Raw genomic sequence first — 21,935 nt, 5'->3', positions numbered from 1 at the left:
TGAGAGAATATTTATGGTTGTTGTTTCAGGGTTAGGATTTAGTGATAGTATTCATATGGTGAAAAACTGACTGAATGGGAGACAAGGGAAAAAACCTATGAACTTCAGGTAGTCTGTTGGTGAGAGAAATCTTTGCATTCATGGAGTCATTAAATGTTCATCTGTAGCAGTGTACTAGATGCCAGGAGGGATTTGATGATTGGTAAAAAAAAGTGTTTCACTCTGAATTCATCAAAGTTACTTGTTTCACTCATACAGTATCCTGAAGGACATATATTATACAGGCATCCTATGAATGAAAAAATAATAACTTTATATGACCATATTCATAGATATAGAATATATAATAACATGAGCTTAGAGTGAAGTGATTTCAGTTCCAACTACAAAGATGAGGGAAAACAAAATGAAGAAGATGATGTAAGAGTAGTCTTTAAAGGATGGGTAAGAAAGAGTTCAGTAGTAAGTACTAGGCAGGGCAAGGATATTTTAGGGAAAGAAAATGCCTTTGCCAGTAGTAGGAAGATAAAGTAGGACTAGGTATGTTTCATAAGAAGTTGTAAGTAGTGCAGATTGGACCAGAGCATGGCGTACTTGAGGGCATTGACTCTGGATTCCAGACTGAAGAGGTTGTATTTGAGAACGCTTGAAAGCAGTTGAGTCAAGGGATGAACATGATCAAAGCAATATATAAAGCGTATAGAATGATTAGTATGGCTCCCGCATTAAGGATGAGAGATAGTCATGAGGCTTTTAGACCAAAAATTAAGGCAGTAGTATCATGGAAGTAAAAAATAATCAAGGATGAGTTGGGTAATTACATAAAACATTGGAGAGATCAGGAAGAGCGATTTGAGAGAATATCATTGGATTTGATATATGAACATTCTGGGAAAGTAAATTTGAGTAGACTGGAAGCAGACCCAGAATTTAGGGGATAAGAATGGTCAGTTAATAAAGGAAAGGCACTGGGCATTGCAGTTTTTTATAAGAAGTTTGATGGTCAAAAGAAGAGGATAGAGAACTTTAAGCAAGGGTTTTGGAGTTGATGGGATGGACTTATTTTGGGGAAGTAGGCAGGACATCTCATTCACCAGAGACAGAAAAGAATAATAGAGATATGTGAGGATGGAAGAATTTGGCTAAAGAAGCAGGTTGAGAAAACTTAATTCATGACAGGTTATCTATAAAAGTGAAATAACAGATGGAAACAGTGAATGCCTTCTTTCCTCAACTGTTATCTTAATGGCTTTTTTCATATTATCTTAGGAAGCATAATATTTTCTCGTGAGGATGTTTACTCTTTTCTATTTTTCTTATCGTATAGAAATAAGTATACTGTGATAATGTTGTATTTATATATGTACACTTAAATTCTATAGCTGTATAGCCTCTGTGGATTAATCTTTTATTCTTTGGATTTCTGAATTACTGAGCCCGGGGTCTACTTGCCTTTGGTTACAGAAACTCATTAATATATAAACTTACTATGACCCATGTCTTTTTCTTTCTTTCTTTCCTTTTTTAAATTTCTCTCTTTACCAGTACATGGATATCATTTGTACTTAGGACATGATAAATGATTCTAATTTTGTCATCTCTTATGGTACCTTGTTAGGTCTTCACTGGAAACTTTGTAGGCTCTAGTAGATCTAACATAGCCCATTTTGGATGAAAGAGTACTTTACCAAGGAGGACACATGGTAAAAAGCTAAGGAATTGCTATGTTTGTTGCTGATACACTATGCAAGTATTTTTCTCCTTTTATGATTTGTAAGTCTTGACACCTATATGCAATTTTTAAGAATTTAAAGTAAAAATGATATGTATTGATGGAAAACATCTGCAGGGCATTGTTCATATTGACTTTTGTTCATCTTTCCATTTCTGACTTTCTGTATTTAGAATTTGAAGATTATGGTTTCTAAAGCATTTGTTTCGTTACTTCAGTAAATACTGATTGAGCATCTGCTACATGTCAGAATGGTACCATGCACTCTAGGCATAACTTTTTCTTAAGCCTTCCTCTGTGTGTGTGTGCCTGTGTGTGTGGAGAGAGAGGGAAAGAACCTGACTAAATTGTGATTGTCAATACTGTGTAAAACAAGTCCCAAATATAAACTTCATTCTGAGTGAATTTTGCTTATTTATTATAAAACAATTCCTAAAGCATGGTTTTTAAAGAAACTAAAATACAGAGTTTCAAAAAAAATGTTTCCCAACAGGTGGGAAGGAGAAACCAAAAACAAGTGTAGAAGACTTACAAATTAAGAAGGCAAAGAAGAAGAAGAAAAAGAAACACAAAGAGAATGAAAAACGGAAGCGTCCAAAAATGTATAGCAAATCTATTCAAACCATCTGCTCAGGATTGCTGTCTGATGTTGAAGATCAAGAAGCCAAAGGCATCCTAAGTGATAACATAAAGGAGTACAGTGGAAAGAATTTGGATACCAAGAACTATGATTCCAAAATTCCAGAGAACAGTGAGTTTCCATTTGTCTCATTAAAGGAGCCACGGGTTCAGAACAACCTCAAAAGGTTGGACACTTTGGAGTTCAAACAGCTCATTCATATTGAGCACCAGCCTAATGGAGGTGCATCAGTTATCCACGCCTACAGCAATGAACTCTCCCACCTGTCTCCTGTGGAGATGGAGAGGTTTGCAGAAGAGTTTGTGGGTCTGGTGTTCAGTGAAAACGAGAACTCTGCAGCTTTCTATGTAATGGGTATTGTTCATGGGGCAGCTACTTATTTACCTGATTTTTTAGACTACTTTTCATTTAATTTTCCCAATTCACCAGTGAAAATGGAGATATTGGGAAAGAAGGATATAGAGACAACAACTATGTCCAATTTTCATGCTCAGGTAAGAGGTTTTAGTTTTTTTATTTTAACTTTTAATTATATGTTTTAGGCAAGTTTCTGTTCTTTGTTCCTCATTTTGCTATAGGTTTGAAATAAAGAGATAAGAATATAATGAAACCTCTTGGGAATATTAAGAATAAATTACTTTCTTGATGTGAATGCTAGAGGTTAAATTTCAGCTTCTATTTATCTGTGTTTTTTTTTTTTTTTAAAGAAAATCAGTGAAATAATTAAGATTCTGTTGTCCTTTTTACCGTGGATTTATTTTGGAAGTGAAATGAATTTCGCTATGTATTTTTCCAGTCCATACAATAGTTCTCTTACTTGAACATCACTTAAAATTGTCTTCTTGCTTTATGCAGTAATGCTTTAATGCTTAGCATTGGATTCATCATGTGGAAGGTGCTGAATAAATGTTGGCTATTAAATATATTGTGATACAAAGGAATCATCAGTTAAATATGTGATTATGTGAGAAAATGAGCAGACCAGTGCATATATTGAGCTACTTTCTATTTCCTACCCTTCTCTGTGTTGTGGAATATAGATTATTTTAAAAGCAGAGACAGGGCTTCCCTGGTGGCGCAGTGGTTGAGAGTCCGCCTGCCAATGCAGGGGACACGGGTTCGTGCCCTGGTCCGGGAAGATCCCACATGCTGCGGAGCGGTGGGGCCCGTGAGCCATGGCTGCTGAGCCTGCGCGTCCGGAGCTTGTGCTCCGCAACGGGAGAGGCCACAGCGGTGACAGGCCCGCGTACTGCAAAAAAAAAAAAAAAAAAAAAAGCAGAGGCAGAATCCAGTCCGCTGGCTCTTGGAAGTGAATGTAGGCCCATCTAAGTCTGGTGCATTGTTACTCATTCTCAGAGCAGAGACTGCTTAGGTCAAAGATCAGCCAATTTTCACATTTATTTGTGCTAAACTTTCGGTATTGTAAGTAATAATTGACATTCTAGTTTGGAAAGAGGAAAAAAGTGAAGAAAGTTTCAAAGGGATCTTTTAGTGATCAGCTCTCCCGAACTTTCTCAACTTAAACAAACATAGATAGGAGTAACTTAGGGTTTTAAGGTTACTCAGTGCCAGGTTACACAACAGTGCCAGGAATGGAACAGTGTGTGGCTAGGTTGTGGGTCTCAAGTCCTTGAAGTGCCACCTACCCTGGATGCTATTACCTCTTAGGGTTCTTGGATAATATGTATGGCACAGAGGAAACTCTAGGCAGATGCATCCTCTTTGTTACCAGTTGTGGCTCTGGCCCCCTATCTAATGTGATCTGCAAGGACTGCTTTTAATTAATTAATTAATTAATTAATTAATTAGGCTGTGTTGGGTCTTCGCTGCTGCTCCCTAGTTGTGGTGAGCGGGGACAACTCTTTGTTGTGGTGCACGGGCTTCTCATTGCAGTGGCTTCTTGTTGTGGAGCATGGGCTCTAGACGTGCGGGTTTCAGTCTTTGTAGCATGCGGGCTCAGTAGTTGTGGCTCGCGGGCTCTGTAGTTGTGGTGCATGGGCTTAGCTGCTCCGCAGCATGTGGGATCTTCCCGGACCAGGGCTCGAACGCTGTCCCCTGCATTGGCAGCTGGATTCTTAACCACTGTGCCACCAGGGAAGCCCAAGGACTGCTTTTAGTTCTGCAGCTTTAGATTTCGTGGCAGGAAGCTGCCTGTGCACGGTCCATGTGCCTTTACCTCAGTATCCTCCAGATCCAGCCATTCCTATGGTATGAAGAGGAGTATCTAGCGAAAAGCTTTCCTGAACTGGTCATTTGATGTTTCCCCAAACTGGATTTTTACTTTGCTTGTTTTTTTAAGAGCTTAGAAGACTGAGGAAGTTGTTTTCTGCAGACCAGTTTTGTTTGTTTGTTTGTTTAATTAAAACCAGAGCAGCGAAAAGAATTTGCCCTAAATTCTGTAGAAACTAAAAGAGGACAGTATAGGTAAGATGTAGCTGTTTCTATGATCTTTATAGTGATAATGCTTATCTTTGTGATAATACTCTAGTTTTCACAGAAATTCATTTTTGCATTTGTTTAGCCTTTATCCTTGAAACATGTTAACTTGATTTTTTTGTGTGTGTATGGGTATATATGTATACACACATGCACGTGCACATGCACACACACAATACTGACAAAAGGATCAAGACATCCTGTTGATTTTGGAATTCTTTTTACTTGCATAATTCTATATTTCGTCTTCATCTATATCCCTGCCGATTGCCTGAAGAATCTGAAGACATGGTAGAATTATATATTGTCTTGTAGGTCATGTCATTTTTCTGATGTTAGTGGTATAATATCAATCAAACTGTATGAAATAAAATTCTGTTTGAGAATAGAAATGGATTTTTGTAAAAAGTTTGTAACCTATCTATATCAGTTATTTTGCTGCAAATCAAACCGAAACCCTCAAAACTAAGTGGCTTAAAGATTTTTCTCACAATCTGTTGGACTCTCTGGACAGTCTTTGTCAGCTCAGCTGGGGGCGGCATGGCCTCAACCATGTCTGATGGTTTGCTGGTCAGTTGGTCTCAGGAGACCTTGCTTATTTGTCTGGCGGTTTGGTGCAATGTCGATTGGGGTGATAATCACATTTTTCTCATCATTTAGCAGGTTAGCCTGGGCTTGTACACATGTTGATAGCTGCAGGGTAAATAGAGCAGAAAGAGGGGGCAAGCCTCTGCTTGTTTTGTGTTTGCTGATGTCCCATTGGCCAAAGGAAGTCATGAGGCCAAGCCCAGATTCACTTCTTGATGATAGGGGTGACACAGTAACATTGCTCAGAAGTGAGCATACATGCTTGGGAAGAGTTTTTGGCCATTTGAACTCATCCACATCTGTCTTAGTTTTTCTACCATCTCTATTTTCTTCAAATACTCATTTGGACATTGATCGTTCTCCTGTGCCTTTGATGGTAGGGAAACAGAAAGGCAAGTAAGACAGGAGTTTTATCTGTCAAGAAACAATTGAGATTTCTGTCTTGCCATACAATGTTTAATCAGCATGCACTCCAAACTCTGTAGTAAGAACTGTGAGAATATGAAAACTGGGGCAATTATCTTCTAATCACCCTTTTCCCTCCCCCAAACTCTAAATCTTATTTTTTATTTTAGCCTGGTTCTGAGTTGCTTGTAGCAAATAACTTATGTCAATGTTAACTCATAATTAAATGGCTAATATTTTAATAGTGAAACAGTTATTAAATCTGGTTGGATCTGTTAGCCTTGCCTCTCTGCAAAATGAGGGGAGAGAACTAACATTTATTGAATTCATGGGTCATTCACCATGCTAGGCCAGTAAAGATGATTTGCCATACCGTCTTTGACCACTGCCAGCCTTTGTACTGAATTTTCATTTTGACCAGTTGTGCTTGTCATGTCCTCCTTGAATGCTTTTGAACTGATCTGTTATGGCAGGTACCAGATGTTCTAATTGAGAGACTTTTTCCTTTTTGTACTAGTTTAAAAATGATTAATAACAATTTTATTCTTATTTTAGTTATAGTTATGTGGATATTTTTGAAATGTTGATTATATGTTATTTCTTGTTATATGTTTTAATTTGAAAGGATATGCCAGATGTGATGGGGAATGGCTCCCCCTTGTGGCACACATATTTTTGTTAGATGTTCAGATTGCCTCAGTAGGAATGTGGTGAGCTGGTCTTGTTTTTTAAAATACGAGACTCCCTTCTTTCCTCTTGCCCTCTCCCCCAAAAAGCTCACCAGAATTGAACCAATAGCCTCTTCTGCCCTCACCCCCTCAATTTTTTGCTGTAATAACTGTCCTGTTTTTGTGTTTTCTTTGGATTAATGATGATACTAGCTAGAAGCATCTGTAATATCTTCTATATTTATTATGGATAACTATACTGTATAAAGTATAAAGTATTTATAACGTATTCTGTGGAATTCTTACTATCTTGGGATGTTGATAGGTACACTAAAAGAAAACAAATAAATAAGAAAAACAGGTTTTGAAGTCAAAATAGTTTGTCTAATACTGGGCCAAATAAGTTATGTTTGTTTACTGTGAGACTTCTCAGAACCTAGCCTTTAGTAGTGTGTGGTGAACCTCTCAAACAGGAAGAGTTTTCCAAACTTACTGGACTTTAGAATCCTCTCTTCAGGGACTGACATATCAGGGAATACATTTTGGGAAACAGCATTATTTCAAGTGAGTCATGCCTCATGGTTTTTTGAATTACATGTGTCCATATTTGCTTCCCTTGTTGCAGCAGTTTTTATAAGTAAAATAAGAGAAAGCAGTATTGAGACTTATAGATTTACTTTTGGCAATGTATTTCCTGTCATAAAGGCTACTTTTTTCTTTGTAGCAAGCCAAACTCAGAATCATAAGGTTGTGTTTTTGTTTTTTAAAGATTATTTACATAAAGAAAAATGAATAGGATTTAGTTTAAACATAATGTAACAGTTCTTTTCCCATTAACCAAAGCTTCTGAGATTTTGTTATTGACACTGGCAGAGGGTTCAAGAAGTCTTTTATTTCCTGCTCTCCAGTCTCCCCCACCCCCCCTTTAAAACATTTATAGAGAATAAATGAAGGGAAATGTGAAAATACAGTCATGGTGGTGGTAGGGTTTTTGCTGGGTAGGGAGACTCTAGGGGAGGTTTAGATTAAAAATGTTACATCTGTCAACAGCTTTTGCAAATATATGAATAAGTATCATTTCTGTCTTTTATTGTGTTTTTTGAGAAGTATACCTAAATTGGGAGGAACAATATGTGTCCTCTTTGTAACTCTACATTTCCCTTTTAGGAAGCATATAGGGTATGTTTTAAAGCAGTGACATTTTTTGGTATTTCCAATTTAATTTTTTAACTGCATCAGAAAACTGATAGTATGATGAATGTTTACTGAAGCCAAATACAGTAATTTCACGTCAAGCGTCATCAGGATGTGAGATTTTCCAGATTAGTGGTTTTTCTAGATAATGGAAGCATACAGTTGTAAGGACCAAGATTTATCCTTTTCCTGAGCATATACAACATAACTTATCTCTTTATTTTCAGTCTAGGCTTGTCATTATGATATTATAATATTGATGACCTAGGGGAGCAGCAGCTGTGCTTACCTCTTGCCCCTCCTTCCTCTTCTAAACTTGTGGTTTCTTATCCTTTATGATTTTAGATGTTAGTTAGAATTATGCCTAGTGTAGAAACATATATGTAAGAAGAGTATCCTGTGAATCATGGCCTTTGTGACAGTAATTTTGACTATTTAGAGATTCTTTCAACTCTTATCTGTTTCCTTCTCCCATCCCACTGCTTTTGAGTTGTAATTGTTGGATAGATTATTTTTGGAGAATTGAGGCTTTTTTCCTTATGATTATTATAGGTTTACTTTTATTCCATGTAATAGAGGAAACTGGATTATTTGCTATATAATATTGCCGTATAATAGGTATCGCATAATAAAAGGTGTACTATTTACTTTTTTGTGAAAAGTGTGTGGATTATATTCTTGTAATTTTTTTTACCAACTTAAGTGGTATCTATATGGTTCATCAAGAAGTATATACTTTTTGAATTTGAATACATTGTTATGTGTAGTTTTCCATTTTTGAAACATTAAATTAATGGTTCAGACTGATGTAGTATATGTTTCAGGTATTGGGTTATTAATCTAGAAAGTTTTATTAAATGGTATGTAATTAAAAGTTACATTACAGTGTGTTTGTTTATTTTAATTGGGGGATAGTTGATTTATAATATATTAGTTTTAGGTGACAAGGTCAGAATTTTTATAGATTATACTCCATATAAAGTTAAAAAATATTGGCTATATTCCCTGTGCTGTACATTATATCCTTGTACCTTATTTATTTTATACATAGTAGTTTGTACTTCTTAACTCCCTGCCCCTGTCTTGCTCCTCCCTCCTCCCCCCTTCCCCCTCCCCCTCCGTACAGGTAACCACTAGTTTGTTTCTATATCTGTGAGTCTGTTTCTCTTTTGTTATATTCATCCATTTTACTTTTTAGATTCCATATATAAGTAATAATACACAGTATTAATCTTTCTTTGTCTGACTTATTTCACTTAGCATAATATTCTCCAGGTCCATCCATGTTGTTGCAAATAGCAAAATTTCATTCTTTTTTATGGCTAAATAGTATTCCATTGTATGTATATACCACATCTTTTTTTTTTTAAACTCATCCTGTGAATCTGTTGTCTTCTGCTTTTACATAATATTCATTAATTGTTTAATCTCCTCAATACGTGAATTTATGGCCATTTTTCTAATCCCTAATGATTACTTGTATAGTATAGGTCCTTTTTTATTTTGTTCAGTCCTGGTCCTGTTTTTTGTTTTTGTTTTTTTAAATTTTATTTATTTACTTTTGGCTGTGTTGGGTCTTCGTTTCTGCATGAGGGCTTTCTCCAGTTGCGGCAAGTGGGGGCCACTCTTCATCGCGGTGCATGGGCCTCTCACTATCGTGGCCTTTCTTGTTGTGGAGCATAGGCTCCAGACACGCAGGCTCAGTAGTTGTGGCTCACGGGCCCAGTTGCTCTGCGGCACATGGGATCTTCCCAGACCAGGGCTCGAACCCATGGCCTCTGCATCGGCAGGCAGACTCTCAACTGCTGCGCCACCAGGGAAGCCCTATACCACATCTTTGTTATCCATTCATCTGTTGTTGGACCCTTGGATTGCTTTTATATCTTGGCCATTGTAAATAATGCTGCTATGAACATTGGGGTGCATATATCTTTTTGAATTAGTGTTTTCATTTTCTTCAGATATATACCTAGGAGTGAAATTGCTGGATTGTATGGTAGTTCTGTTTTTAGTTTTTTTGTTGTTTGTTTTTTGTTGTTTTTTGCGGTACGCGGGCCTCTCACCGCTGCGGCCTCTCCCGCTGAGGAGCACAGGCTCCGGACGCGCAGGCCCAGCGGCCATGGCTCACGGGTCCAGCGGCTCCGCGGCACATGGGATCCTCCCAGACCGGGGAACGAACCCATGTCCCCTGCATCGGCAGGCAGACTCCCAACCGCTGTGCCACCTGGGAAGCCCTGTTTTTAGTTTTTTGAGGAAACTCCATACTGTTCTCCATAGCAGCTGTACCAATTTACATTCCCATCAACAGTGTACAGGGTTCCCTTCACATCCTTTCCAACATTTGTTATTTTTGATCTTTTTGATGATAGCCATTTTGACGGGTGTGAAGTGATATTTCATTGTGGTTTTGATTTGCATTTTCCTGATGATTAGTGATGTTGAGCATCTTTTCACGTGCCTGTTGGCCATCTGTATGTCTTCTTTGGAAAAGTGTCTATTCAGGTCTGCCCGTTTTTTAATTGAGTTATACTGTATTTTAAAATTCAGATTACTTTCACAAGCTAAGATTTTGATTAATATTTTTTTTTTTTTTTTTTTTGCGGTACGCGGGCCTCTCACTGCTGTGGCCTCTCCCGTTGCGGAGCACAGGCTCCGGACGCACAGGCCCAGCAGCCACGGCCCACTGGCCCAGCCACTCCGCGGCACGTGGGATCTTCCCGGACCGGGGCACGAACCCGCGTCCCCTGCATCGGCAGGCGGACCCTCAACCACTGCGCCACCAGGGAAGCCCTAATTTAATTTTTAAAATTTAGTTTTAAATTTATTTATATCCATCCTATTGAGTCATCAGATTCTTATCTTTAATATTTGAAGAATGAATGTCTTAGAAGAAAATTGCTGTTTTGTTTTAAACCTGATAGGTAAGTATATGTAATTTATATAGAGACCATACTTAGTGGAATATATCTGTGTTGTGGGTTTTTTTGTTTTTTTTTTTCCTACACTGCGTGGCTTGCGAGATCTTTGTTTCCCAGCCAGGGATTGAACCCGGGCCCTTGCCAGTGAAAGAGTGTGGAGTCCTAATCACTGGACCGCCAGGGAATTCCCTATCTGTGGTTTTAATAGTGGACAAACAGAATGTACTTTACAGTTGTAGCACATTTTGGTGAAAAGGGGAGAGAATTGTGCTTTTATTTTATTATAGCAAATTATGTGTTTAAGTGAATTTACATATAGTATATATGTATTTTGCCATGAGGTGACCAGAACTATGAAGATTCAAATACCATATTTAAGGTTATAATCCAACAAATAGAGTCTGTATTACTTTACTCTTTAAAATTCAGTTTCTCCCAAATATCCTTTGAAATATTTATGAATTTTAATAGGGTATACTTTAAAAAAAAATCATCAAAAGATATAGCCTCCTTTTAGGTAGCCTCAAAATAGACATAGGAGAGGAGGAAAAGTCAAATTTGTTTTAATTTAGTCTATTGTGTTAAAATTTCTAATATTTAGACGTGTTTTATTTTATTTTACTTGTAAACAAAGAACAACATTTGTAAACTTGGAAATTAATGTAAAGGAGTAATTTGAATGAAATGATATGGCTAGGTCAGTAATGTTCTCTTCAATCAGTGAAATGATCATTCCAACCTAAAATAGCAACATCTGGTTAAATCAAAGTTAGTTAAGTACTTAAGTTATAAGTCTTTAATACTACCACCCAAGAAGCTTTACCCATTTTTTCTGTTACTAAACGATACATGTTTTTACTTAACATTTAAACACAGAAATTTTACTCTAAGAGGGCTGAATGTTAAACTTGTTAATAACTAGTTCTGGTTTTTTTTTTTTTAATATTTATTTATTTGGTTGTGTCGGGTCTTAGCTGTGTCACGCAGGCTCCTTTAGTTGCGGCTTGAGGGCTCCTTAGTTGCGGTTCGCCTTCTCCTTAGTTGCAGCAGGCGGGCTCCTTAGTTGTGGCATGCAAACTCTTAGTTGTGGCATGCATGTGGGATCTAGTTCCCTGACCAGGGATCGAACCCAGGCCCCCTGCATTGGGAGCGAGCAATCTTAACCACTGCGCCACCAGGGAAGTCCTACTAGTTCTGTTTTTTTGATTATTAATTGTATTTATCCCTTCTCTATAGTTAAATACTGTTATAGTAGGGTTTTTGTTTGTTTTTTTTTTAGAATGGAAGTAGTTAATTGAATTGCATGGCAACCACTATGTAGAACTCCAAAATCTATTTCAGTTATTTGAGAAATGAGTTATTTCATGTTTTTGCCTATTAAATAAAGTGTTATAATTTCAGACTTTACATTTCCTCAGAGTAGATTGTCTCTGACTCCTAAATCCTAACATTCATATTAAAGAGCATTCTTTCTTTATTGGTGTATCTTTTGTATGCATGTATTTAGTTCTTGCACATACTCCCTTGGAAAAAAAGAGTCCAGTGGACCATATATGCGTTTGCCTTTTGCTTTAAAAGTATGTTTAAAGTACCCATTTCTTTGCGAGAGCTCATAAATTCAGTTGTGCTTAGTACTTTGGAAGGATTCCCTCCCTGAACATTCCTCCGACTGCCCTAATTATTTAGTTGATAATTGAGTCACTGCCCAGATTATTCAGCTGATCCTTGTTGATGTTGATAATTGAGTCACTGTCCAAATTATTTAGTTGATGTAGTAGAATGAACCAGCTGGAACGCAAAGACTTTCTTGATTCTGGCTTTGTTAGAACTGGTTAACGATTTAGATGAGTTATCTAAGTTTAAACAAGACAGAGAAGATTGAGGCACAGAAAATTTACTTATTTGTGTGAAGTGGAAATATTACCTAATGTGACTTGTAAGTCAAATGAATATTTCAAAGCACTTGTAAATTTGTGTTTTACAATAGAAGGTGTTTGATTTCACTGAATGGTCTTGAGGTCTCTCAAAAACACATATGACCATTTGCAGATCCAAAACTGAAGCCACAAGCTCAGAGTCACGCAACAGAATTGATATCAGTTCTTATAAATTTGCTAAATTTCAACTTGATATTTTTAGCTTTGTTAGACTGCATTACAGAAATGCATAGTGATGACTAATTTTCCTGTTGTAGTACTCTTAGTATATCTAAACATCTAAAGCCTAAATATTGTTGTAGAGTCAGATTTTAACTTTTAGCTCTCTCAGTACTGGAGATGCTAGGAACTTTTGGGAGAGAAGAAAAAGGTCAGATCATGAGTACAAAATGGGGACACAGACCCCAACTTTTTTTGTAACTTGGAGATTGGAGCAAGGTTTTATGGTTCTGAGAAGTGAATTTGTGATAGTGCATGAAAACTTAACCTTGTAATTCTGGTAAATTTATTAAGGAATTAATGTATCATTGTTATGCTGTTTTGCTTATTATGCTAAAAAATAAAATTCTCAAATGTTTTAGTCAAATGTTCTATTACGATAGAACTTTTATTGTCATGTTTTTGTTGTGGGTGGGGGCTTAAATACATTGATACAGAATACTATCTGTATCAGCTGCAATTGTGGGAATTCACCTTGTGATATGAAAATATTTTAGAGTCTGTGTCCCTGATGTGATGAAAGCTCATCCATCTGGGTTTGCCTGGTACGGGACTTTCCATTTTAAAACTGGGATAGACCCAGGCAAACTGAGACAATGTAATTTCCCTACAGTTAGTGGCCATAAAGGCTAATCCAGAGAAAAAAATAATTAGGATTTTGCTTGAAGTTTGTTTATGAAAAGAAGTTGTTTTGCTTTAAAAATACTCTTGTTTACTACTGTTAGTATATGAGGTTTCTTTGCAAGATTTAAATGTGCTTTTGAAAACTTAGGTACCAGTGATCCTTGAGGTATATAGGTTGTTTTATTTTGGTTGATATTCAAATGATACCCATTTGCTCACACTGTACAATTATTGTTTTCTTTAGCAATCCGAGGTAAATCTTTCCGGTTAAGGAAACTCAAACTCATGGAATTTAAGTGATTTCTGGAGGTCACATAGCTGGTAGATAGCAAAGGTAGACAGATTTGGGACCTAGGACTTTTGGTTCTCAAGCTCTAGTAGATTTTCATCAGAAAAATGTAAACTGGATCCTAGTTAACATGTAAGATCATTCCTGGTGGCCTTTTGGACATACAAACTACTGGTGATGGTTAAATGCAACGTTTTCAGAGGGTCTACTTTTGAAAATTCTGACAAAAAGATATGAACCATTTAGGAAAATATAGGTACAGGAACTTCTGAATATAATTTCAGTGGCACTGTAGATCAAATAATAAACTGCTCTGTTATAAGGAGAAATTATAGTTAGTTGTCTGGAACTACGCTGTTTATCTCAACTGTATTTTCATAAGCAGTGTGTAGGAATAGCTAGAGAAGGTAAAATAGCTTGATTTTGTGCCGATCTTTTCTTTTTTCTTTTTTTTTAAGTGCCTTATTTTTTTTACTGTTTGTGAAAGGCTTTTTTTTTGTTGTTTTGCTTGCCACACATTATGTTCTAATATTTTCAGACAACATAATTTAGTGTTATCCAGTGATAACAGGCATTATCTTATGTTTAACTTAATTAACTCCATATCCTTCAGGTAAAAAGAACGTATTCTCACGGTACTTATAGAGCTGGCCCAATGCGACAGATCAGCTTGGTGGGAGCAGTAGATGAAGAAGTGGGAGATTACTTCCCTGAGTTCCTTGACATGTTGGAAGATTCACCATTTTTAAAAGTAAGAGAAAACAATATCAAGCAGTCTAAGTTGTGGGAGTTACTTTTATGCTACTAGTGATAACAGATCATGGCTGTTTCAGAATTATAAAAACTTTGATTTCATTTGAATTATAAGGAAGGAAAGGAAGAGATGACAAAGTAGAAGTAATTCTTGTGTAGTGTTGTGTGTGTGACTTCTCAGGTACTAATTTTAATGGCAAAGCTAAGTGGTGGACCAGAAAATAACACTTGCCTGTAGCTGCCACTTTAGGAAAATAAGTTCCATCCGTTTATCAGCTTTTTATAAACTGAGTGCCAGAGGATTTAAGAGGTACAGGAAGGATGTCTACTAAATTAAAGTATTCAGGACAAGGGAATGGCAGTTTGGGTTTGTGGAAAACTGGCCTGGGAAGTTGTATAACTATTTCAATCTTGCGAGATCCTAGCTGGGTTGGGCAAGCCGTTTAAACTTTCTAGGCTTCAGTTTCCTCATCCATAAAATAAGGTATTTAAACTATGCAGCTTTAAGGCCCCTTTAAATGATTTTTAGCCAGATTCTGTTCTGGTTTTTTTTTTTCCCCCCAACAGTCTCTGCATTCCAGAAAATATTTCTTCTTATGGGCAGCTGGGGCTATCCTATTGAGAGAAAAATCTCTGATCTATGTAGTTAGGTCAGTTATTTAATCAATAATTCAAAGCTGAAAATGTGACAAGATCAGTTTATCTCTAGTATTTGCCACATAATCTGTTAAACATCTCTTCTTTTTTCACTTCTGCATGCTTAATTTTCTAGTCTGTATGTGTATATATATCTTTTTCTTCCTTTTCTTTTTCACCCTACTCCATTCCCCTTTTATTTCCTTTTTTGTTCCTTTTAAACCTTTGGTTCCTTGTCTGTTTCACCCAACTAGTGACATGGAATTTGGTTGCATTTATTTTGAGTGCTATTTTAAAAACACCATCATTTAAATATTTATGTTTCAGATTTTAATTTTAAAAGCAAATGAGCTAAATGCATTCTTTCTGGAGAAATTTAATTTGACAAGCTCCCCTTTTTGGAAAGGGGGTATGGTTTTTTAAAAAATACTCATTTTGTCACCATTCCATGGATAGTGGCCCTTGGTCATTTCTCTTTTCTTTTCAAAGATGTTAATTCCTGCTTTTAGAACAGCAACCTTTTCAAGAAACTACTACACAAATAAATTTTGATTTTGGTTTACTTTTCCTTTTTGTTTTGTTAGGTTTTGATTATAACTAATCAGAGGTATATCCCCCCTCCCCCCCCTTTTTTTTTTTTTTGTGGTACACGGGCCTCTCACTGTTGTGGCCTCAAACCCGTGTCTCCTGCATCGGCAGGCGGACTCTCAACCACTGCGCCACCAGGGAAGGCCCACCCCCCTTTTTTTTGAGGTATCCATTTTTTAAACTCAGTTGTTCATTTTTATAGATTCTCATGGAAGACACTTATTTTGCCAACTAATTAACATCATATGACCCATATATTTGGTAGAAGGAAGAATAATAAATGATAAATACAGTGAATCATACCTCTGGCAGGGTTGGGGAAGTGGGGGAAACCATCCAAGAATAATTACTCTCTTGTTATGTTTGAAATAGAATATGATGAAGGAAAATTTATGAATATATATGAATATATTTAAAATAGGTATGTATTTCAAATGTATATATGAAATTTTGTCAAGGGGACAATAGTCTTTAATGTATATTTGAAGATACATTTTAAAAATAATTAATTTCTCTGTAATTATTTGCCTCTAGTGTACACTGCCATGGGGGACACTATCTAGTCTAAAATTAGAGAGTCGAAAAGATAGTGATGATGGTCCCATCATGTGGGTACGCCCGGGAGAACAAATGATCCCTGTGGCTGATATGCCAAAGTCACCTTTCAAAAGGAAAAGGTATGTTGGATATAAATGTTTTTTGCTGGGGATGGGTATTTGTACATTGGTATGTGTATATTGTTGAAATTTGGAGGAAGAAGGAAGGGAAAATTTAGAGTGTAATTGAAATGTAAGTTCAAAAATGGTTACACATGCTGATATAATTTCTTATAAGTATCAAATATAAATAAAACATGAAAAAGGTAGGCAAATGACAATAAATTGTAACTAGGAATGGAAAAAATATCATTCACAACAGAGACATAAAGTGTTTTGGAATAAATTTAATGAATATTCAGAAATAAATTTAAATAATATTCATTTTAAGAAAACTGAAACATGAAAGATATAGAATAAGATCTAAACAAATGTTTAGATCTGTGTTCTGGATTGGACAAAAATTATAGTCCTTTGGAATTTTTAGCATTACAAATGGACTTATACTTCCAGCACTGGATAAAATAATTTTAAAGTTCATAAGGAAGAATAAGTAAAGTCAGTCTAGAAAGCTGTGAAAAAGAAGGTAAGTATGAGGGGGACCTTGTCTTACTCAATATTAAAAAGTACTATGAAGCTCAAAAAGATCATTGGAATAGGATAGAGTACACAAACAGATCAAAGTATATTGGGAACTTAATAATGAGATAAGTGGGAAAAGAAAAATTTATTTAATGAATAATGCTGGCATAAATGGGAGTCCATTTGGAGGAAAACAAAGCCATAACCCCAATGTTATACAAGAAGTAAGGGATTTGAACATAATAAGTAAAAAATAAAAATATTAGAATAAAATGCTTAAGCTTAGGAGAGATCTTCCTAAGCAAAGATTAAAAGATACAATGATAATACTATTTGTGAGAGAAAAGACATCAACAACAAAGTTCAAAACTATGATAGACTGGACTAAAACATTTGTAACATGTGACAGACTAAAGTTAGTATACAAAGAGCATTTCTAAATTGAGAAGAAAAATGTAGAACAACCCAATAGAAAAATAGGCCCCAGGTAGTCGATTGTATATTAAATATATATTAAAAGAATTATGAGATACTATTTTTACCTATTACATTGGCAAAAATTATTAACAGAGCGAGTATATTACAGGCTGGTAGGTACGTGAGGAAACAGGGTAATATATATTATTGGTCTATGGGTGAGCTTCTGTAATCATTTTTTAGAAGTAATCTAAAATAGCTCATAAAGTTTAACATATGTATACTCCTTGAACCAGGACCCCTATTTTTGGGAATTTGTCCCAAGAAATAAAAGCACTAAAGGTAAATGTATAAGAATGTTAATTGCAGCATTTATCATATTGAGATAAATTTTAAAATGGTCTGAATGTCCATTAACAGGAGAACGGTTGAATACATTTTGGTACATTCCTGTTAAAGAATGTGGTGAAATAGTTAATTTCATAATATGAAATTTTGTCTGTTGAGCTGGATATCCATGGTACTTGAAAAGAGCAAAATGTAGAGTGTATGTCCAGTATGATTCTATTTTTATGAAAAGTACATTTATGTAAGCACAGAGAAAAGTGTAGAAGAATGTACGCTAGCGTAACATTGATGGGAATGGAGTGGGTGATCCTGGGGGAGATAATCCTTTTTTTAGATGTCTAAAGATGGTCTCACTAGTTATAAATTTAAGAAGAAAAAACAGAACAGGGAGAAATGGTCATAGAGTAAAATGTAGGTTATATGAGAGCAGGGACAATGTTGTGCTTGTTACTAATGTGTCTCTAGCACCTAAACAGAGTGTGTTTAATAAATAAATTTTGGTTCAGTGAAATTTTTACAAGTTAAATTTTAAGTTGGTAGTAAATGGTAAACTTGGTGTATATCTCAGTGATTCTTAATTTGGATTTACAAATCATTTTAAGAATCTGAAAGACTCTCCCTAGAATAATGCAGATATATACAAACTTTTACATGTAATTTAAGGGAGTTCACCAGCCCCTTGAGGAACTTGTAATCCTCAGGGATTACAATCCATGGTATATGTGGTCATTTCACATCAGGTTATATATAGTCTGACCAACTAATGACAACAGTGCCCTAGGCACTGTGCCAAATGCTTTAATAAGGTCTTAATTCATTAGAATGTGGTATAATGAGGTGAGACTTGGTTTGAAAGCCTGTTAGCTTTCCACAGAAAGCAACATCATCATCTAGCTTTCTAATACCTGTAAAACATTAATCACAAACAGCAAAAAAGTATGTTAAAGCATTGTGTGTGTGTCTGTGTGAAAGTTTATATAAAACTGTAAGACAAGAGTGCACAAAGAGTAGTAAAGTAGTAGAGTTTGAGGGTGGGAAGTTAGAGAACCAAAAAGGAAGAGTGACCCTGGTAGGGGACAGACTAGGATGAGACGAAAAAATAATGGGGGCAATCCTGATTTGTCTCTGGAAGCAACAGAAAAATCATACAGGGAGATAAATAAGATGATGACTCCCAAAATAAATTCTTCTCACCCAGTTCCCCTTCTGCAGCAAAATTGGAGAGGGTTTCTGCAGTGAGTGAGGCCAAGTAGGCAGCAGCTTCTGTATGCATATGGATTCTAGAAGGTGAGCGGTGGAGGAGAGGCCCAGTGGGAGATGTCTATCCTCCAGGGTGGAGCTAAAGTGTTTTTTTCCCCTTACCTCCAATAAACCGTGCATGTTTTATGGAAGCACTTATTGCCTAGTGTTTTCTTGCTGTTTATTTTTTGGCCTATCTCTCACTAGAATATAAACTACGAGAGTAAGGAACTTGTCTGTCTTATTCACTACTGTCTTGTTCAGTAGCTCCAGTGCTTAGATAGTGCCTGACACAGAGTAGGTGTTCTGTAACTATTAATGAGTTTAAAAAGTTAAACCTGTCAATACATCAGTACAAATGTTTGAAGGCAATTAAGCCTTAATATGCATAAGCCTGCCTCTGTCTCTTTATATATATAATTTTGTTTTAACAGAACTACCAATGAGATAAAAAACCTGCAGTACCTACCTCGAACTAGTGAGCCTCGTGAGATGCTCTTTGAAGACAGAACAAGAGCTCATGCAGATCATATAGGACAAGGTTTTGAACGACAGACTACAGCTGCTGTTGGAGTGTTGAAGGCTGTGCACTGTGGAGAGTGGTATATATTAACTACTGCTATTTAATGGCTTCTAAAATTTTTCTTGGGAAGTTTTTCAGTAATTCTTCTTACTGTGGGGGAAAAAGTTTCATTTTCCCCTGTATTTGGATATCCTAGTTGTATAATTGTACTAAAGAAGATTTTCATTTGCTAGAATCTAGATTTTATCTTTTGGGCTTGACTGCAGTAGTTTCATTTTTTACGTGACTAGAGTTGAAAACAGTTGTCTTACCTAAGGTAATGGAAAACCTAAGGTTCACTTGGTGCTTATTGTATGCCCATTTACAAATGTTCAGTTAATTTTCTCTACTTTTAGGCCCGTATTTATTGCACAAAAGGGAGGCTAAGGCTCCGGACTATCAAGTAATGTTGTCATAGTCATACAGTTAACAAGTGGTAGAGCTGAGTCTGATTTCAGAACTGACTCCAGATTCTTGTGTTTTTTCTTGATACTGTTTTAACTTGCTATCTTTCTAAGGTTTGGTATCTACTAAGTGTTTGTTTACCTTACTATATTAATTTTTTCTGGCTTTGCTTGTAAGTTTCACTGACTCTTTTGATAGATTAGAAAAATGGATAATTTTCTTAATGAAAATGGATAATATACTTAGAGGTGGTCATCCCATATGTTAAAAAAATTTTCATTTATTAAAATGATAAAACCCATAGGGCAAAGCTATATTTATACTGTAAGATAACTTTGCTCAATTAGGTTTTGTTTTCAAATTGACTATTGTTTGGGTATGAAACTTAAGATGGAATATGCTGTTTTGCTTATTAAATCAGTTGAATTAGATACTAAGTATGTAAGAAATTTTTCTAAGTAAAAAGAAACTTTTTAATTCTGAAAGTATAAAATGTCAGTATTGTTGCATAGATTCCTAAGATGTTGTGAAAAATATTGCCTGTATTTTCTGTGCAAGGAAATTTTTTCAGGGGCTGTGAATACAAGATTGACCCTTTGTTCAAAAGGGAAAATTTAAAGTAATATTTTATAAATTAATACTGAATGGAGAGGCCACTGTAAACTGACCTTCTTTCTTAACATAAATGAAGCTTTATCAATTTCAGATATACAAAGTAACTAGTACTGAACTAACCCTAAGAGGTCCTTAGGAAAATGACATTAACAGTTTATAATTCAATAATAATAATTTATAATTGTGTTTAAGTTAAATGGTAATTATCAAATATCTGTGGTGGTTCTCATATGGTTTCTAACATAATCTGGTTTAAAATACTAATTTTGTCAAAGAGTAAAGGCGATGTATCTCTTTGGAAATCATTACAACAACCCCCTGTTTCAAATTAATGAGATTTTTCTTGAATGTTTGGTATAAAGGATTTAAGAGTGGCATCAAAATTTATTTAGGGTGAACTCTGATTTATAGATAGTATTTGTTAAAGTTAGCCATATAGTTACATTTTTTTTTCAGAGATAAATATTCTTGCTTCTTGGCCTTAACTTTGTTTAAATCTCTCTTAAGCTCCTTTAAATTATTGTTGGTTTATGCTTGCTTCTCCACTTTATATGTTATTTGATGTTAGAGATTGTGTCCTGTCCTTCACAGGTCCATCATAGTTCCCTATGAATAGTTACTGAATGAAAAGACACTTGAAGCTAACAATTTCACAGTGAAAAAGACTGTTGCCAAAGTATGAATATATTAGGTGGCCAGATTTAATTTGAGACAGATTTTGGAATGAGATGTTGCTAGCTATGAGTTTTCTCAGTATTGTAAAGTACAGTTTGCTTTCTATACCAATGCTGCTTTAATCTCTTAGTATTAAAGATGGTAAGAAAATAATTTGGTTGATGCTTTAAGAGGGTTTCATGGCTCTGATGCAAACGTGGTCTATGATCCCTTTATTGTTATTCCTTGTTGTTAAATTAAGCTATACTAAGGAAATTGGTGCTTTCTCTTAGTGTTCTCCTTATCTTAGTGTTTTGAGTTCTGCTCTTTTTCTCAAGGAGACATTAGGCGTTAGAGTATTAGATTCTTTTTTTCGTTAATTAATTAATTTTTTTATTTATTATTTTTGGCTCTGTTGGGTCTTGCTGCTGCACACAGGCTTTCTCTAGGTGCCCTGAGCAGGGGCTACTCTTCATTGCGGCATGTGGGCTTCTCATTGCGGTGGCTTCTCTTGTTGTGGATCACGGGCTCTAGGCATGCAGGCTTCAGTAGTTGTGGCTCACCGGCTCTAGAGCACAGGCTCAGTAGTTGTGGCGCACGGGCTCATTGCTCCATGGCGTGTGGGATCTTCCCAGATCATGGCTTGAACCCGTGTCCCCTGCATTGGCAGGCAGATTCTTATCCACTGCGCCACCAGGGAAGTCCAAGATTCTTGACTTTATCTTAGAGCCAGGCTTAACACCAATTTGAGATAAAGGACTGGGATTGATTGAGACTACAAAGAAATCTTAAACTAGATAGACTTGTGAAGTGTTGATGAATTTTATATCACTTTTTAGTATTAGGAAGATAGAATTCACATAGATTTATGTATTTCAGGTTGCTTCTTG

At 35.9% G+C, this 21,935-nt stretch overlaps 1 protein-coding gene across 1 annotated transcript in view; it reads left to right on the top strand.

The window, feature by feature from the left end:
• RSBN1L (round spermatid basic protein 1 like) overlaps positions 1 to 21,935 on the top strand; it is a gene marked incomplete at its 5' end in the record, with an annotated part of 65,129 nt that overhangs the window by 36,875 nt on the left and 6,319 nt on the right. The window contains 4 exons of the mRNA XM_082661645.1: positions 2,226 to 2,866; positions 14,264 to 14,401; positions 16,162 to 16,304; positions 19,244 to 19,411. Coding sequence (XP_082517771.1) covers positions 2,226 to 2,866; positions 14,264 to 14,401; positions 16,162 to 16,304; positions 19,244 to 19,411 — 1,090 coding nt within the window. The remainder of the gene's footprint in view (positions 1 to 2,225; positions 2,867 to 14,263; positions 14,402 to 16,161; positions 16,305 to 19,243; positions 19,412 to 21,935) is intronic.

Source organism: Grampus griseus (assembly GCF_964374135.1).
Source record: "Grampus griseus genome assembly, chromosome: 9".
In the NCBI taxonomy this organism is placed as follows: domain Eukaryota; kingdom Metazoa; phylum Chordata; class Mammalia; order Artiodactyla; family Delphinidae; genus Grampus; species Grampus griseus.
This window is presented reverse-complemented; position numbering and strand designations above follow the sequence as displayed.